The sequence below is a fragment of the Mustela putorius genome, unplaced genomic scaffold, assembly GCF_011764305.1.
Source record: "Mustela putorius furo isolate JIRA1106 unplaced genomic scaffold, ASM1176430v1.1 tig00003898_pilon_pilon_pilon, whole genome shotgun sequence".
NCBI lineage: Eukaryota > Metazoa > Chordata > Mammalia > Carnivora > Mustelidae > Mustela > Mustela putorius.
In genome coordinates, this window is record NW_025422047.1 from 15,233,842 (window position 1) to 15,250,024 (window position 16,183).

Genomic DNA, 16,183 nt, shown 5'->3' on the forward strand with positions numbered 1-16,183 from the left:
GAGTCTGTTCTTCCCAACAAAATTCTTCTTCTATGATCCTAGTTTGATATCATCATAATTACCATAATCCTCTAACTAAGAGAGTTTGGAGTCCTGGAGCCATCTTTGACCTGTTTCCACATTCCATGAGTTTAAAACAAAAACTGCCACCAATTTCTCACAATCCTTTCATGTACCTACAATAGTCTCATTCTTTTCTTGGACTTCCCAAGAAAGTAAATTTCTTTGTAATCAATACTTTCCAACTTAAACACTGGTGGCAGGTTAGAGATTAATCTCATTTCCATCTGGTAAGAATCCTCTCCCTTCAAAGCCCAGTCCACATGTTATCTACTTGAAGGCATTTGTAACGTCTTCCCCATTTCTCCCAGTTGACACAAATCACTCTTCTCTTCTGCAAGTTCATAAAACTTTGGCTGGCATCTTTCCTAAGGCACTGTTCTTTATTAGTTATTTATGTCTTTCTCCTCAATTAGATTATAAACCTTTGACCACAAGAATACCTTAATCTATAATTCCACAGTCCTTGACACCATGCTTTCCATATAGGTATCTATAGTTGTAGATATCAGCATGTGGTCAATGAATCAAAGTTGTAACAATGAAGCCATTTGAAGTATCACAGGTTAACAATCTCTTCCCATAGTAATCAGTGACTATAACCCAGTGACTATAGTGACTATAACCCGAATGACTATAACCCAGATGTTCTTCTAACCACTTCATATGTGTCACCTCATTCACTCTTCAAAACAACCCTGTAGCAGGTACTATCATTACCTCCACCTTAATGTCAGGAAATTGAAGCACAGCAAAGTTAAATAACTTGGTAAGGAAATGCATGCAAGAACAGAATTCAATCCCAGGCAGCTTAACTCCAAAGCTCCTGCTTGTTGCCATGAGGCCATACTACCTCTAGAACACGGCTAACTCTCAGTTCCACTGCTACAGTCCTCTTTACTCTTTAAGGAGATATAAATGCCATTCTCCCCAACTCAACAACATTCAACTCAAAAGCTTAGTACTCATCCAGTATTATTTTTACTAAGTAAAGCTAAGGTTTATTATACTGGACAGGAAACTAGCTATAGATTTAAACATTTTGCATACAGAATTAATGTTCTACACTGTTAATTATATTTTTGTCTAAAAACAACAGACCCTTTACATACAACAGAAGAAAGAGAATATTCCAATTCTGCCTCTTAACATCATGCTTTTTGTTGGTGTCTTTCCCTTTCCTTTATCTTATTCCTTTCCCTCTACAACAAAGGCTATGCAAAGAAATGAGGGAGCACATAAAAGCTGCTCAGCTCTAAATTTGACAAGGTTTATTAAAATATACATTGCCATTTCAGTAGAAAGCCAAATCAGTCATTCTCTCTCATACACACATATACACGCATGTATACGCATGCACATACACACCCCTTGATCTTAACTCCTATGTTTCCCAGTATCCAATTTAAAAGTTATAAAGCCAAATTACTTGTGATTCTTATTTCAACCCCTGAAGAAGAAAAACATTAGCTACTTCATAACGTATACCAACTGACATGTGAACAGAGACCTACAAGACATGAGAGAACAAACCACACTGGTATATAAGGAAACAGTTTCAGGGTAAAGACATACCAAGCACAAAAATACTGAGCTAGGAGCGTGCTGGGTGTGTCTGTGGAATAGCAAGGGGGCCGACTGGCTAGAGCAGTTTGTGTCAGAGAGAATGACGATTGAGGGAAAAGGTCATTGGATAGCTAAGATCTGGCCTTAGGACTCTGGCTTTACTCCAAGTGAGATCAAGAGCTATTGGAGTGTTCTGAGCAGTGCAGTGATATAATCCTGTTTATATTTTTAAAAGATCACTCCTTTTAAGATAGCCTGCAGGTGGTAATAGTGGGCTACTACAGTGTAATACAAGGATGTGAGTTACGAGAGTAACAGGAGAGGAGCTGGTGAGTAGACTCTGGATTTTCTAGATAGATGCAATTAACATTAATAATATTCAAAAACTATTACCAAAACCAAAGAGGAAATTGCTCAGATAGTGAAATCACCTGTATATGCCAGAGGTCTGGTATTAGTAATCTGCCGTGCTTTCATCGCTTGTTGTTGTTTTTCCAGAGCTGCTAACATATCCCCCAAATCTAGCTGCACAGGGGTTTTATTTTTTTTTCCAGCTGCCTTTGATAAAGCTTCCTGCAAGATAAATGGAACATTTATTTTTTGTGATGGCATTTAAGTGTGGCAATTTATGATGACTGTCACTCCTTCTGTGTATCCCCCGCCAAACCTACCAATTACATCTGTTCATAAATATGAAAAAAATACCTGTAGTTTTTTTTGCTCCATACTTATTTCTGAATATTCTTGAGCTGTGGCAAGGGCTGCTGCTAAAGCTTTCTTCTTCTGACTTTTTGCACGTTTAGGAACTGAGGTTGTAATGGGAATTGGAGTCTGAACTATATTGATCGGTGAGTTTTCAGGTAAATCATCCAACTAGGATAACCAGACAAAAACATTTGTTAGTGATTTAACAAAGGTCTAACCGTAAGGAAAGACAATCCAGAATGTGCGATGTTCTATACTGTATCTGGACTGGAATCTTTGAGGATTCAATGCCAAAAAGAACAGAGTGAGATGGTGGATCCTTCCAGACTGGGAAATAATAAAGAGACAAACTGCTTAATGCAATTGGTGACGCTTGTCCGGATCTTGGCCTGAGAACAAAATAACTCCCAAGTAAAGTTTCACGACAACAGAGGAAATGGACTGTATGCTGAATGATATGATTCAATTAATGGTGTTTTCTTGTCCACAACAGAACTATGGATTTTACAGGAAAGTATCTTTGTTCTGGCTATGTTGAAAATAAATATTAAGTACCAAATACATGGTTTTCTTCTCTACCATGGTGCCCCACATATCTTTATGCTAACCTATAATACTTTTCAACATATCCACAGTTCAAAGGATGTTCAAATACTTTGCTTATCTTTTTAAAGAGTCACTTACTACTTTTGAAGAAAGTTTCTGTTGAATAGTCTCATCTTTAACATTTCCACTCTCATTTAGTTCTTGAAATCTATCTTCATCCTGAAATAATTTCACATTTTAAGTAAAAACAGTTCAAATCAATAAACTCTTTAAGAAAAATGCTTTATAACCTTTAGAGTAATGAAAAATGGAGAAGTAATTTTTAAAATTCTAATATTAGACTAAAGTCAGTCTTAAAAAGGAAATCTCATTTCTCACATGCTACAACATAACTATCTTTATTATTCATCAGTGGGACATATCTGTTCATGTTCATTCTTTGGATTTCCGTGTCTACTATCCCATTTTAATTAATTCTATTTTTTAAATGAATACATAATTGAAAAGAAATACAAAAGGGTTTTTATCATATTTCAGATAATTTGGAAAGTATTTTCAACAGAAAGCTTAGTATGAATTTCATAAATATATTCCCTGTCCTGTAATACTACACATACCTGTCAATAAGGTTAAAAGTATAAAAATTTAAAAGAAAATCCTATTCAAAGTAATTTCTTAACCAATATCCTCCTTTAGAATGGAAATTATATCTAACATTTTTAAGTATAAGGATGGAACCAATTATATGGTTAAGTGCAAATAATAAATCTGCTACATGTTCTCGATAACTGAATAGAGATGCACTCTCAAGTCCTTTAGGTCAATTACTAAGTTATCTAACATATTATTCATTTCTAGTCTCTGGCCTAAAGCACATTTTCCAGTTTAATTTCCACCTATTCACCACCCATTTTACAAAAACTATGACCCAACAAAAGTGAGTTATTCAAATGAGTTACCTGGGATGTTGTTCACTATCCTGACACAACCAGATTCTACTGATTCTTTAAAGTCTATTCCAGAGATTGTCTCTATCCTACTCCAAACCCAAAGGGACTTGTTCCTCCTTTCAACCCCAACCACACCTAAGCAAGTACTAGGTATATATGCATCTATATTACTATATAGCAACCTTCCTAAGGCTACTGTGTTTACACACTTAATGTATCAGTCACAGCAACTTATTTTACACATAACAGGCCTCCAATAAGAGTCAGTTAGTGAATAAACAATAAAAATACTCCAAGCAGAATACAAACTTTCTGCCTATTAGAAAAAATAAATTAACTTTTTTTTTCTTCTTCAAGATTCTCCTAGCTAGCAGCACAAATTACCTAGACCAAACCATTCAAATCTAAAAAAACCTGACAAAGAGACTAAACAATAATAAAAATTAGGGAGAAAGTTTCGTACTAGGAGAAACCAACATAAAATCAAGTTCTACCTCTACACATTACCTCATGACGAAAATTATAAAAATAGACATTAATGAAGTTAACTATAACTTCATTACTAACTATCATTAACTATTATACTAACTATACATATCCTGGACAAAAATGGATCAATACTTCTGAGTAATTTATAATCTAATAACAGAGTCATAAAAAGTACTTATCAGAATGTAAGAAAATTAATTTTTTTAAAAGACTTTATTTATTTATTTGACAGACAGAGATCCCAAGTAGGCAAAGAGGCAGGCAGAAAGAGAGAGAAGCAGGCCCCCCTGCTGAGCAGAGAGCCTGATGTGGGGCTCCATCCCAGGACCCTAAGATCATGACCTGAGCCAAAGGCAGAGGATTTAACCCACTGAGCGACCCAGGCACCCCCAAAATTAATTTCTTAATGGGAACATTTGCTATAATAGTTTACAAATAAAGCCTGAAAAAATACCTCAAAATATAAAGACTCAGAATTTGAGTCGCCTCTATGAGATTGACTGGTGTTTAATTGCTTATTATCTTGTCGCTTTTGTAAATTCTGTCTTCTTTCTGAAGAAGTACTATGTCCTCGGCATCTGAATCCAACCTAAGTAAGCACCAAAAGAAAAAAATATATTATTTAAGTGAACATTTTACTGAAGTATAACATACTTATAGAAAAGTACACGAAAGTATACAACTCAATGAATTTTCAGAAAGTGCACAATTTACTATAGAAGTTTTGTTCAAGAGCTTTTGACAAGATCATTTTAAAAGAAATAAAAAATGTGATAATGCAAGTTACTTCCCTCCTCCCCTCCACCTCATACATGAACTTTTAACCAGCCTTACTTGTAATAGCCAAAAACTGGAAACAACTCAGATGTCCTTAATTGGGAAAACAGTTAAACTTACTGGGGTACATCCCTACTACTGAACAACAGTCAGCCACCCAATGGAACAAACTTGAGGTACTCAATAATCTGGATGAATCCCCAGAAAGCCATGCATGTGAGGAAGCCAATCCTAAAAGGACTGTATGAGTTCATTTATAAAACATTCTTGCAATGACAAATTACAGAAAGGGGGGAACAGATCAGTGGATTCTAGGTGTTAACGAGAGGCTGGCCAGAAGAGAAAAGGAATGTGGCTATAAAACAGAAACAGGAAGGATCCCTGCAGTGATGACTCTGTTCTTCCTTGTGTCAATGTCAATATCCCGGTTGTGACACTGGACTGCAGTTTTGCAAGATGTTCTCATTGGAAGAAACTGCACAGTACTCTATTAAACTATTGTAAGTCTTCTAACATCTGTGGTTTTATTTTTTAAAAAAACAATTTCTAGGAAAGGTTAAAAATTAAAACTTATTTCCAAGAAAATAGATTGAAAACAAAATTTTCATTCAATCTACAAATTATCCTATTAATAAATCTGTGAAATGTTCAATGGTCATAAGGGCAAGATTTGTAAGAATCTTAAGACATTTCAAGATCCTCCTCTTAAGTACCCAATGCAGCTAACATGAAATACTCTCTTAACCAGGACACCTAGAAGATGTGAAAAGTATAATCTTCATTACCAGTTACTCCCAAATTCTAACAATAAACAGAACCTGAAACAGATCTAGAACAGAAGGTGCTAATATACATATTTTTGATGATGAAATCAAAATTATGCACACAAAGACATGAAAACCACCTAGCAATTCCCATACTAAGTAACTGGTCTAAAAAGATTTGCTGATAAGGAATAGAATTTTTTTTAAGAAACAATTTTTATACTCTTTTGGGAGGCAGGTTACATGGCAGAACAATAAGCCAAAGAAGACGGTCATATACCAAATTTAATTCTTCCTTAGAGTATGTACTGTGATAACTGGGCTACTTCCTATAACTAGATACCCAACAGCTTCTTAATTTTAAATATTCTTCCAGATACCGAACAGTTTCTTAATTTTAAATATCTACCTCATTTTAAAATAGTATTTAAAATAGCCTATTTTAAATACACACACGATGAAACAAATCTCGGTAAAATGTTAGCTAGCCTCTAACTGATAGCTGTATGAATGTTCTCTATAAAAATACTTCAACTTCACTATTTTAGCAATTTTTGTAAAATGTTTTAAAAATAGGTCCATGAAAAGAGGCTCATACAAGACTGGTAAATGCAATTTCAATGTCTAGGTAATAAAGAAACAAGTTAATTCACATAAATTATTAACACTGAAGTGAATACTCATCAAGCCCCAAGACAGGTATGACCAAAAAACAAGAGAATAATTCCTGAGCACAACTCTGCATTTCTGTGGACACTCACCATGACAAAAAAGTAAATGTAAACCTGCTCTCCAAAAGCATTAAAATTATATCCAGAAATAAACCCTGTTGTAAATCATTTACTAAATATGTATTAATGTTGCTACAAACACTAAAGCAATTAAAAAAAAAATGGAACTTGATTTCTTATACTTGGGTGACATAAAGCTCCAGGATTAAATTAAAACCCCCAAACTAATGTCCCAACAAAGTTCATGAGAACTAAATTTGCATGTATACCAATTACCTCCTAAAAAGATGACTCAAAAATAAAAAACAATAGTTTTTTGCATAGGAAGATGCCACATCACAAAGGTAATCCACCCTCCCTAAGTTGATAGATTAATTTAATGATTAATACAGAACAAAACAGAAATTCTAGAATTAGATTTCAATATACCTGGGAATTTAATAGATGATGAAAGTGGTTAATATCAAATCAGCGAAAAGATGGACTTTTCAATGAATGGTGCTGGAGATTTGGGTAGCCACTTGGAAAATATGAAGTGGAACTATATTTTACACCATGCACAACACAAACCCAAATGAAATAAAGATTTAATATAAAAAAAAAAGAATAAAAACACACTAGTGGAAAACAGGCAATTCCTTTATAACCTCAGAGCAAGGACGTGGCACTAAAACTCAGAAGCCATTTTAAAAAACAAAAACAAAAAACAATAAATTCAATATATAAACTTCTTAATGCTATTTAAAACATAAACTGGTGTATGGCAATAATAGTGAGCAAAGTCAAAAATAAAAATGAAAGCCTAGCAAAATATTTATAACTCATATTACAAACTAAAGGCTCCCAAATTTTTAAAAAATCTGTTAAGAGCTTGATGAAGAAACCGATTTTTAAAATATATCAAAAAAAGAAAAAAAGCAGATCAAGATAGCCCCCCCAAAAAAGGGCATAAGATACAATCAGACAAGTTAACAAAAAAATAGTAACAGCCCATAAATACATGGGAAGATGCTCAACAACATTCATATACCATTCCACCTAATTGGCACAAATCCAAAATCCTGGAAACACATGATTTCTGAAGCTATATGGAAAAAGGCACTCACCACATTATTGTTGAGACTTAAGTGGTACGGTTGGCCAATACAATCAAATAACAGAAGTGGCTTTACCTTTTCACTCAGCAGTCCCTTATCTAGGAATTTACTTTACTGCTATACACATACATTTCTAAATGATCCTGCAGTATGTCTACAATAGTGACAAGTTACAAACAACTCCAATGTCCATGAATAGGAAGACTACAGAAATCAACAAGTATCTTCATACTCCAAACATTACAAGTTATTTTTTAAAACCTGTGGAAGCCCTCCTGTGATATTATGAAAATGTTTTCAAGATACACTGTTAAGTGATGAAAGCAGAGCACAAAAGAGAGTGGATAAAACACAAGATACATAACTGTATTTACTTAGAATGACATGAAGAAACTCTGGGAAAATACATAAGAAACTACTCAAAGTGGGACAGATATAGGGAAGATAAGACAAGAGGAGAGAGTGAAAATGAGATTTTTTTCCATCATATAATCTTTTTCATCTCTTCTATTTTTCAACCAATTCACAAAATAAAACCATTTTTGAAAATTTAAGTTTTTAGATTCTGTACATTATTTAAAATTAAGGTTATGACAGATTATAGGAAGAACCTGTCTGTTCAAGTGTTAAAACATACTAAAAATATTAAAAATCACAAGGAAAACAGCATGGTACAGGTACCAAATTTTAATAAATGGAATAAAACAGCCCAGAGACAGCACCTAGGATGTAAGAAATTAGCAAATGAGAGAAAAGAATAGATTATGATTTTCAAACAGCTGGTTAACTACTTTGAAAATCTACATCATTGCATCATACACCAAAATAAATTCCAGATAAAAAGTTCTTGCAATATTATATTATAAAAAGGTAGTGGAAAATACAAGTGAATATGTCATTTCTAAAATACTTTCTAAGCCTAAAAACAATCAGAAACTGCAAAGGGGGAAAATATTTTGCCTTAACAGAAAAAAAAATTCTGCACATCACAAATCAAACACATACTTAAGAATAAGTGGATTTTTAAAAAGATTTTATTTATTTATTTGACAAGGAGAGAGAGACCACAAGTAGACAGAGAGGCAGGCAGAGAGAGGTGTGGAGGCAGGCTCCCTGCTGAACAGAGAGCCCGATGCGGGGCCCAATCCCAGGACCCTTGAGATCACGACCTGAGCCAAAAGCAGAGGCTTAACCCACCGAGCTACCCAGGTGCCCAAGAATAAGTATTAACAACACATCAGAAGTAGAAAGCACATTATTCAACATCTGGCTCCAGTTCTTTTGGAATGAAGAGAGATACAAAATAAGCAAAACCTAATATATTACATGTATTTGAATAATTTTTTGTTGTTCTTTTATTATTCTTCACCAGTTTGGAGGCTCAATAGCTGTACTACTTCCTCTCCAGTGGGCCACGGATACCAAAAGTCTAACAAGTTACAATTTCAACATAAAATTTCAGCACTTAGCTAAACATTTTATAGATTCTGTTTATCACATCTATATAAATAATTCTTGTTTTAGCTCTTCTGTTTCTAATCAAATAAAGCTAGACTGCCTCTCATGGGTGCCACAAACAACGACTCATTTTTGCAATAACCATAGGGAAAAGGGCATTATTCTGCTTGTCTAATAATGACAGTCTAATTAATGTTAGGGAGCAACTGATGTCCTTCATTTCAGGGAAGCAAATGAGCAGGCAAGTATTTGGTCTATTTAATCCATTAGTAACTTACTCTTATTTCAGTTCATCCACAGATCTATTCATATGATAGTTTTAATACCTTAACTAGATTTAAGGAATCCAGGAAGTCTATCTAAAAATTGAAAAGGAAAAAACTCTGACCAACAAACAAATCCCTGATTTCACAATCAACCAACTCAAGAAGATAGTTACTGGGAATCCATGGCAGTATATAACTTGCTCAGCTGTATGGCAGTTAGATATTGTTCCCCAAAACCAGGAAGCCACCCAGTCTGGCTACATTACAGCATGAGACAACAATTACGATGGCCCTGGAACAAGCACAGAGTGCATAGCTATGGTGTTTAGTAAAGACACACGAAAAGGCCATGGTCCTAAAGTTCAAAGAATCAATATTTGTGGCATTAAAATGTTTTTAAATTTTTTATATGGATTAAAAAAAAAGTCACGGCAAATGAAGCAGGATTGGAGGATATTCTTTTTTAAAACTATGAAATATCCAAATATATTTCTTAAAAACAATATAGTAGAAAATAACACAATATACACCTATATATGCATCATCTATAACCAAGATTTTCATTTTGTCTCATTAAATAATAACTTTACTGGCTAAGCCATTTTTAAAGTTACAGATGTCATGGTGTTTTATGATTATGTAATTCAATACGCATCTTCAAAAATTAAGGACACTGAGACACCTGGGTGGCTGAGTTGGTTAAGCTGTTGCCTTTGGCTCAGGGCATGATTCCAGGGTCCTGGGATCAAGACCCACACGGGGTTCCTTGCTCAACGGGAAGACCGCTTCTTTCTCTGCCTCTGCCTGCCACTCTGTGTGCCTGTGCGCACGCGCTCTCTCTCTCTCTCTCTTTCTGACAAATAAATAAATAAATAAATAAAATCTTAAAAAAAAAATTAAGGATATTGCCCTTCAAGACCACTATACCATTTATAATAATTCAAGTTTCTCCAACCTCATTCAAATTACCTGTGAATTATTTCTTTGTTCAGTCTGCCTTCCACCTCTAGAAAATGTCTGATTTTTTTCCATCCAAGGTTTTTTCTGAGTTGCCTGGCAAGTTACATTGGACCAATTTACACTACCTGTAACCAATGAGATTAAAAATATGATTTATTTATGAAAGACGCCAAAACCTAAATTATCCCTTAACTTTGTATATTGAAAGTCAGTCACTATAAACACAAAACTGGAAATTTCTCTACAAAATTTAAGTGGTATTCCAATTCTTAGTAATAGAAGTGCCATCTTGCAGAATACCCCAATTTCTCAATGGAGAAATTTTCTCAAGTTTTATCAGCCCAACTGTACTTTCAAAATAAGGTGAATCTCTTTGGAAGATTTCTAATTTTTTCTGCAGTATCAGAAGGATTCATGCTTGAAAGCAAAGCTCTGACATGGACAAAGAAGAAAGTATAGCAAAAACACTATGCAGAAAATAAGTACCTGTACATATAGATGATTCCACATGCTAAAAATAAAAACAAAAAAGACAATTATTTTCTGCTTAAGAGTCAATACCATATGCCTTGCAACATGTTTCATAACTTAGTCTAGTGTGAAGCATGCTTATTTACAATCTGAGAAAAACACTTCTCCATATGTATTTTTCATATTAATATACAAAATACATTTTAATCCATTCTATAACTACAGGAATTGTTAATGAAAATAGATACTTAAGCTTTAGAGAAGATAAAAAGATAATACTGACATAGGTGACCAATAAAGGAATCAAAGCAATGTTACATACATTCATGGTGCTAGAATCGGGATTTCTCAAAGCCCCTGCTGCCGGCTGGTTGTTGCTGTGTTTGGGACTGCAGTAGCCACTATCACTGTCAATGTCAGCTTCACTAGCCCCCTGCTCACTGGAGGATTCCGCAGTCGGGTGGGACGCTCTTCTCCTCCTGCCTTTGGACTTCCAGAGCATCGTGGCAGAGCTCTCTGAGAGAGATTTGTTAGCAATATCTGATGGGAAATCTATAAAGCAAGGAAGGTGTGACATCTCTTTGTGAGGACCAAACTGATAAACTCTTGTTAAATTATCATTAAGGTCATAAGAAAATAAAGATATCTTACTTTGTAAATGGAGAAAACAAGTAAAAATTTTGGGGGGAAGATCATCAAAAGGTAAGATGTTCCTGACAAGCTGGTTTATGACATGTATTTATTATGACAAGAGAATAAAATATTTGTATAAATATTAAAACAAACCACCATTACCCATTTCAGAAAAATAACAATACCAGTCTTTTTTGAAGTCCACTGCATACCCCCTCTACCACTGCATCCTCTTCCTCCCCCAGAAGTTACCTCCACATGGAATTCTGTGTTTATCATTTTCTCACTTTTTAAAATACTTTTTTCATGGATTTTTGAATTACTAAAACATAAATCATCTAATTCTACAGTTTTCACTTATAAAAATGAAATTATACTGTCCATTTTCTTTTGTGACCTGCTTCCCAGTGTGCCCCATCCCCTCAACATTAGTTTTGAGATTCTACTGCATGTGGCTGTAATTCATTAATGTCACTGGAATCCTATGTATGCCTATGTATGATAAACGTACCACACAGTATTTATCCTTTGTACCACTGATGGGATACCTGGACTGTTTTGGGGTTTTGCATTATTAATTATTTCAGAAACTGTAATCAAAAGACATTTAAAAAACTCTTGCAATGTCCTCCTATCCTAACAAATAACAATTTTCCTTTTTCTATATTTCTGCCCATAACTTTTATACACAGCATCAATATAATTTTGAGTTGGGCTGTTTAATATTATGTAAATGTTCTTCAAAATTTTAATTTAATTTCATTTCCATATTATCCCACTGAGTGGATGTTCTAAACTTCTCTTGTCACCTGTTACTAAACATTTGGAAGCTTTCCTATAGTCCCACCACACTGTTTCAGCCCCCTGGTGCTGTGTCCCAAGGCCCTGAGAACAAGGTGGGATCATTTTCTTATTCATTCATATGAATTTTTCATGTCTTCATACTAATACTTTATTAGTGACAGGCATCGTATAAATCGTTTCCAAGTTTGTGGCTTATTCTTTCACTTATTCACTCACTTTTGACAGAATTTATTTGAGAAATAGTTCTCTCCCAGCAGTCATAAAGACACCTGCCTCTATTTTCTTCTACTGTGGTTTTTCCATTTGTCCTTAATCCACCTAAAAAGATTTGCGTGGGGTGTAAATTAGGTATCTGTAATGCTATCTCTGTTATTTTCCACATGTTTTCACATACATGTGAATCTGTTTCTGGGTCCCCTCTTCTAACTTTTGTATAGTGCATTTTTTATGTAAGTCTACAAGAAGTAAGATAGTTTAACAGGTCTTGATATTTAGAAAAAAAAAGTTCTTTTCTTTTCAGACAAATGATCCTTTTAGAATTAGTTTATCAAGTTCCCAAAAAAATTCCTATTAAAATTTTGATTAGAACTGCACTGAATCTACGGACTGAGTACTGACTTGGGAAAAATGCCATTTGCAGTATCAAATCGTCCTATACAAATAGGATATCTAATTGTTGTTGTTTTTAATATCCTACCATAAAGTTAAGATCTTCCGCATAAATGTCTGGTACATCTTTTGCCAAGTTCATTCCCAGAAACTGATGTATTTGTTGCTATTATAAACACTATCTTTTCTCAAATTTTGTTTGTAACACACTGAAATGCACTTTTGTATATCATACCTAGTATTCTTGTTAAGCTCATTAAATACAAGCTTATGTTCAAGAATAAAAACTTGTTACAAGTTCCTTTAAGTTCTAATATTTCAGTCTATCTGTGACTGATACCAATTAATCCTCAGAAATTAAAAACAAATTAAACAAAAATACTAATAGGTTGTAAAATCCTCAGAATTTGAAAAAAACTAAAGAGTAGGAATACTGATAAAATGTACTATCTTCTAATCAAATTTTACCTTCATTTTCATTTTCTTTTCACTTCTATCAAAGCATAGTTGACATACAATATTACATTAGCTCTAAGTGTACAACACAGTGATGCTGCAAGTGTCTGCACCTTTTTAAAGATTCTACATATAAGATTTTAAGATTCCATCTGACTTATTTCACTTAGCATTATAGCTTCTGGGTCCACCCATGTTGTTGCAAATGGCAAGATTTTATCCTTGTTTATGCTTGTGTAATATTCCATTGTATATATACACCACATCTTCTTTATCCATTCTCCGTTCATTTACTTTTGACATTTGGATTGCTTTCTTATCAGGGCTACTGTAAATAATGGCACAATGAACATAGGAGTGAATATATCTTTTCAAATGAGTGTTTTTATTTTTGGGGGGGTAAAATACCCAGTAATGGAATTACTGGATCACTTGGTATCTCTAGTTCTAGTTTTTTGAGGAATGTCCACACTGTTTTCCATAGCAGCTGCACCAATTTACATTTCCAATACACGAGGGTTCTTTTTTCTTCACATCTTCACAAACACTTGTTATTTCTTGTCTTTTTTATTCTAGCCACACTAACAGGGATAAGGTGATATCTTGTTGCGGTTTTGATTTATATTTCCCTGATTAGTGATGTTGAGCATCTTTTCATGTGTCTGCTGGCCTTTTGTAGATCTTCTTTGGAAAAATGTCTATTCAGATCCCCTGGCCAATTTAAATTGGATTATCTGGGTTTTTTGGTACTGAGTAAATATTTTAGATATTAACCCTTATTGGATATACCATTTGCAAATATCTTCTCCCATTCAGTAGGCTGCCTTTTTGTTTTGCTAATGGATCATCTATTCATTTTCGAATTATTATGCTTCAGAAGATTGTGTTTGTGGTCACTAAAGGAACAAACTAAAGTAAGGATTTTTAAAACCAGTCCCAGGGTTTAAAGCATGTAGAAGTAAGTCACTATAATTAGGAATAACCAAAACATAGAAAACTTTGCAATGTATTACATTGTGATTCTTTTCTATAGCCTCTCCAAGCATTTGTTAGTTCATTAATCTCACTGCTTTATGACTACAAACTACACACAATGACTGTACCAGCAACAAGACTGTTTTTTAATGGATTCCCAGATCATCTTACTCCTAATGGATCTAAGCAATTGCCAAAAAACAAAAAACAAAACAAAAAAAAACCCCACAAAAACAAAAAACAAAAACCTGAATTTGTGTCACAAACGAAAAGGTGCAACCCAAATGAAAGAAAGTATGCACTGCCAAATTTATTTTAAGTCAGAGTGGAAACTACAGAGGGGTAAAAAAGTAAATGTGCCTTTGAGCAGATCTAATTCTTGGCCTTGGATCATTAAAAATTTTTACTAGCATCAGTGACTATGGGTGAGGAGAGAGTTACCGATCTACTCTGTAGCCATTAAGCTGAGAACAGAGATACAAACTAGAATTTAATGATATAAACTGGAAAATATTAATTTTTATCTGTTACCAGAATAAAGCTTCCTTAAAATTTATATATAGTCTTCTAATAAACTCTGGACAAAAAATATCCAACTAGTCCAAAATTCTTACTTGCTTGATAGGATATATGTGCCACTCACGTTTGTTTCAGATCTATGCTAAAATGTGGCACAGAAAATTTGCCAAGTTATTTCTATAAACATATTATATAATATTAGGGTATTTTATAAAGAGATTTAAACTATTTATAAAAACATACAATTTTGATTTCTGCCAGAATAGTCCTCAAATTCTTACAATGTCTGCAATATTCCATCTCTGATTTCTGAACTGCTCCACTACTACACAGGAATAAGGACACCTCAAATCCTCCTCAAAATTGCACATTAGCCAGCAAACAAGCTGAAAGAACATTACGGATATGGACTGCTTTTATCCTTCCTAGAGAATTTCACAAAGTGGCAGGATAAATGAAAGGATGAAAGTCTAGAATCCTGAAACGTGGTACAGTCCACAATTATAAAATCAATACATGAAAACAGACGAAAATCAATGATGTATACATAAACACTCTTGCTTACCAGTTTGTTGTGAAGCATCTACCAGAAGCACAATTTTTGATCGATTATCAGGACCTGCTGCATTTGTCTCTTTCTGAGTAGCTACATTTTTCACCAGTGGCCTTTTGCTTTTTATGTGCTGTTGTAAAAGCTGTTGCTGATTTAAGCACACACACACAAAAATAATAATTTAAAATCCTACTCAGTGTACTACATTATAAAATACATATCCACTATGGAACACACCTAAATGTATGCTCTAAATTAGTGCCTCCCAACCCATGGGAAAAGAGGGTTACTGTGTTAGGAATTCATGACATTATCTGCATTTAATTATACATTAAATGATATATTATAGATACACATTTTAATACTATTTTTCAAATAACTATTAACACTACTATGACTAATAAAATATTAATACATTTTATATTACTTGTACTTCATATTTTCTCAATAAATAATAAATGACAGAAGTATAATCATGCCATATAAGGGTTTGTAAATTTTTATTTAGAAGGGTTCTAAAAAGGTAGTACTAAAAAGGTACTTAAAAAGGGTACTGAAAAAGTAGCTCATCCAGGAGATAAATTTTCCTTTCATGATAGTAAGAAAATCCAAAAAATTTCTGCTTTAGAGCTTAAAAACAAAATATAAAAAAGTTGAGCCTTTCCTTCATTTTTTAAAACAGAAGTATTCATCACTTAATAGCAATTTATACAACAGAATTCTGAATTTAACTTCCTAAAGTGAAGTGCTGGAAAGGCGCGCTGAGAAATCATGTTTCTTTAGCATCTGAAAGT

The 16,183-nt window shown here is 33.8% G+C and overlaps 1 protein-coding gene across 2 annotated transcripts in view; it reads right to left on the minus strand.

The window, feature by feature from the left end:
- SECISBP2L (SECIS binding protein 2 like) overlaps nucleotides 1-16,183 on the minus strand; it is a 58,447-nt gene that overhangs the window by 28,849 nt on the left and 13,415 nt on the right. For both annotated transcript variants that reach the window (XM_004751349.3, XM_013055516.2), the window contains exons 4-11: nucleotides 15,402-15,537; nucleotides 11,163-11,392; nucleotides 10,856-10,880; nucleotides 10,379-10,494; nucleotides 4,771-4,905; nucleotides 3,016-3,096; nucleotides 2,332-2,499; nucleotides 2,058-2,199 (exon numbers count right to left, since the gene is read on the minus strand). In XM_004751349.3, the coding sequence (XP_004751406.1) occupies nucleotides 2,058-2,199; nucleotides 2,332-2,499; nucleotides 3,016-3,096; nucleotides 4,771-4,905; nucleotides 10,379-10,494; nucleotides 10,856-10,880; nucleotides 11,163-11,392; nucleotides 15,402-15,537 (1,033 nt within the window). The remainder of the gene's footprint in view (nucleotides 1-2,057; nucleotides 2,200-2,331; nucleotides 2,500-3,015; nucleotides 3,097-4,770; nucleotides 4,906-10,378; nucleotides 10,495-10,855; nucleotides 10,881-11,162; nucleotides 11,393-15,401; nucleotides 15,538-16,183) is intronic.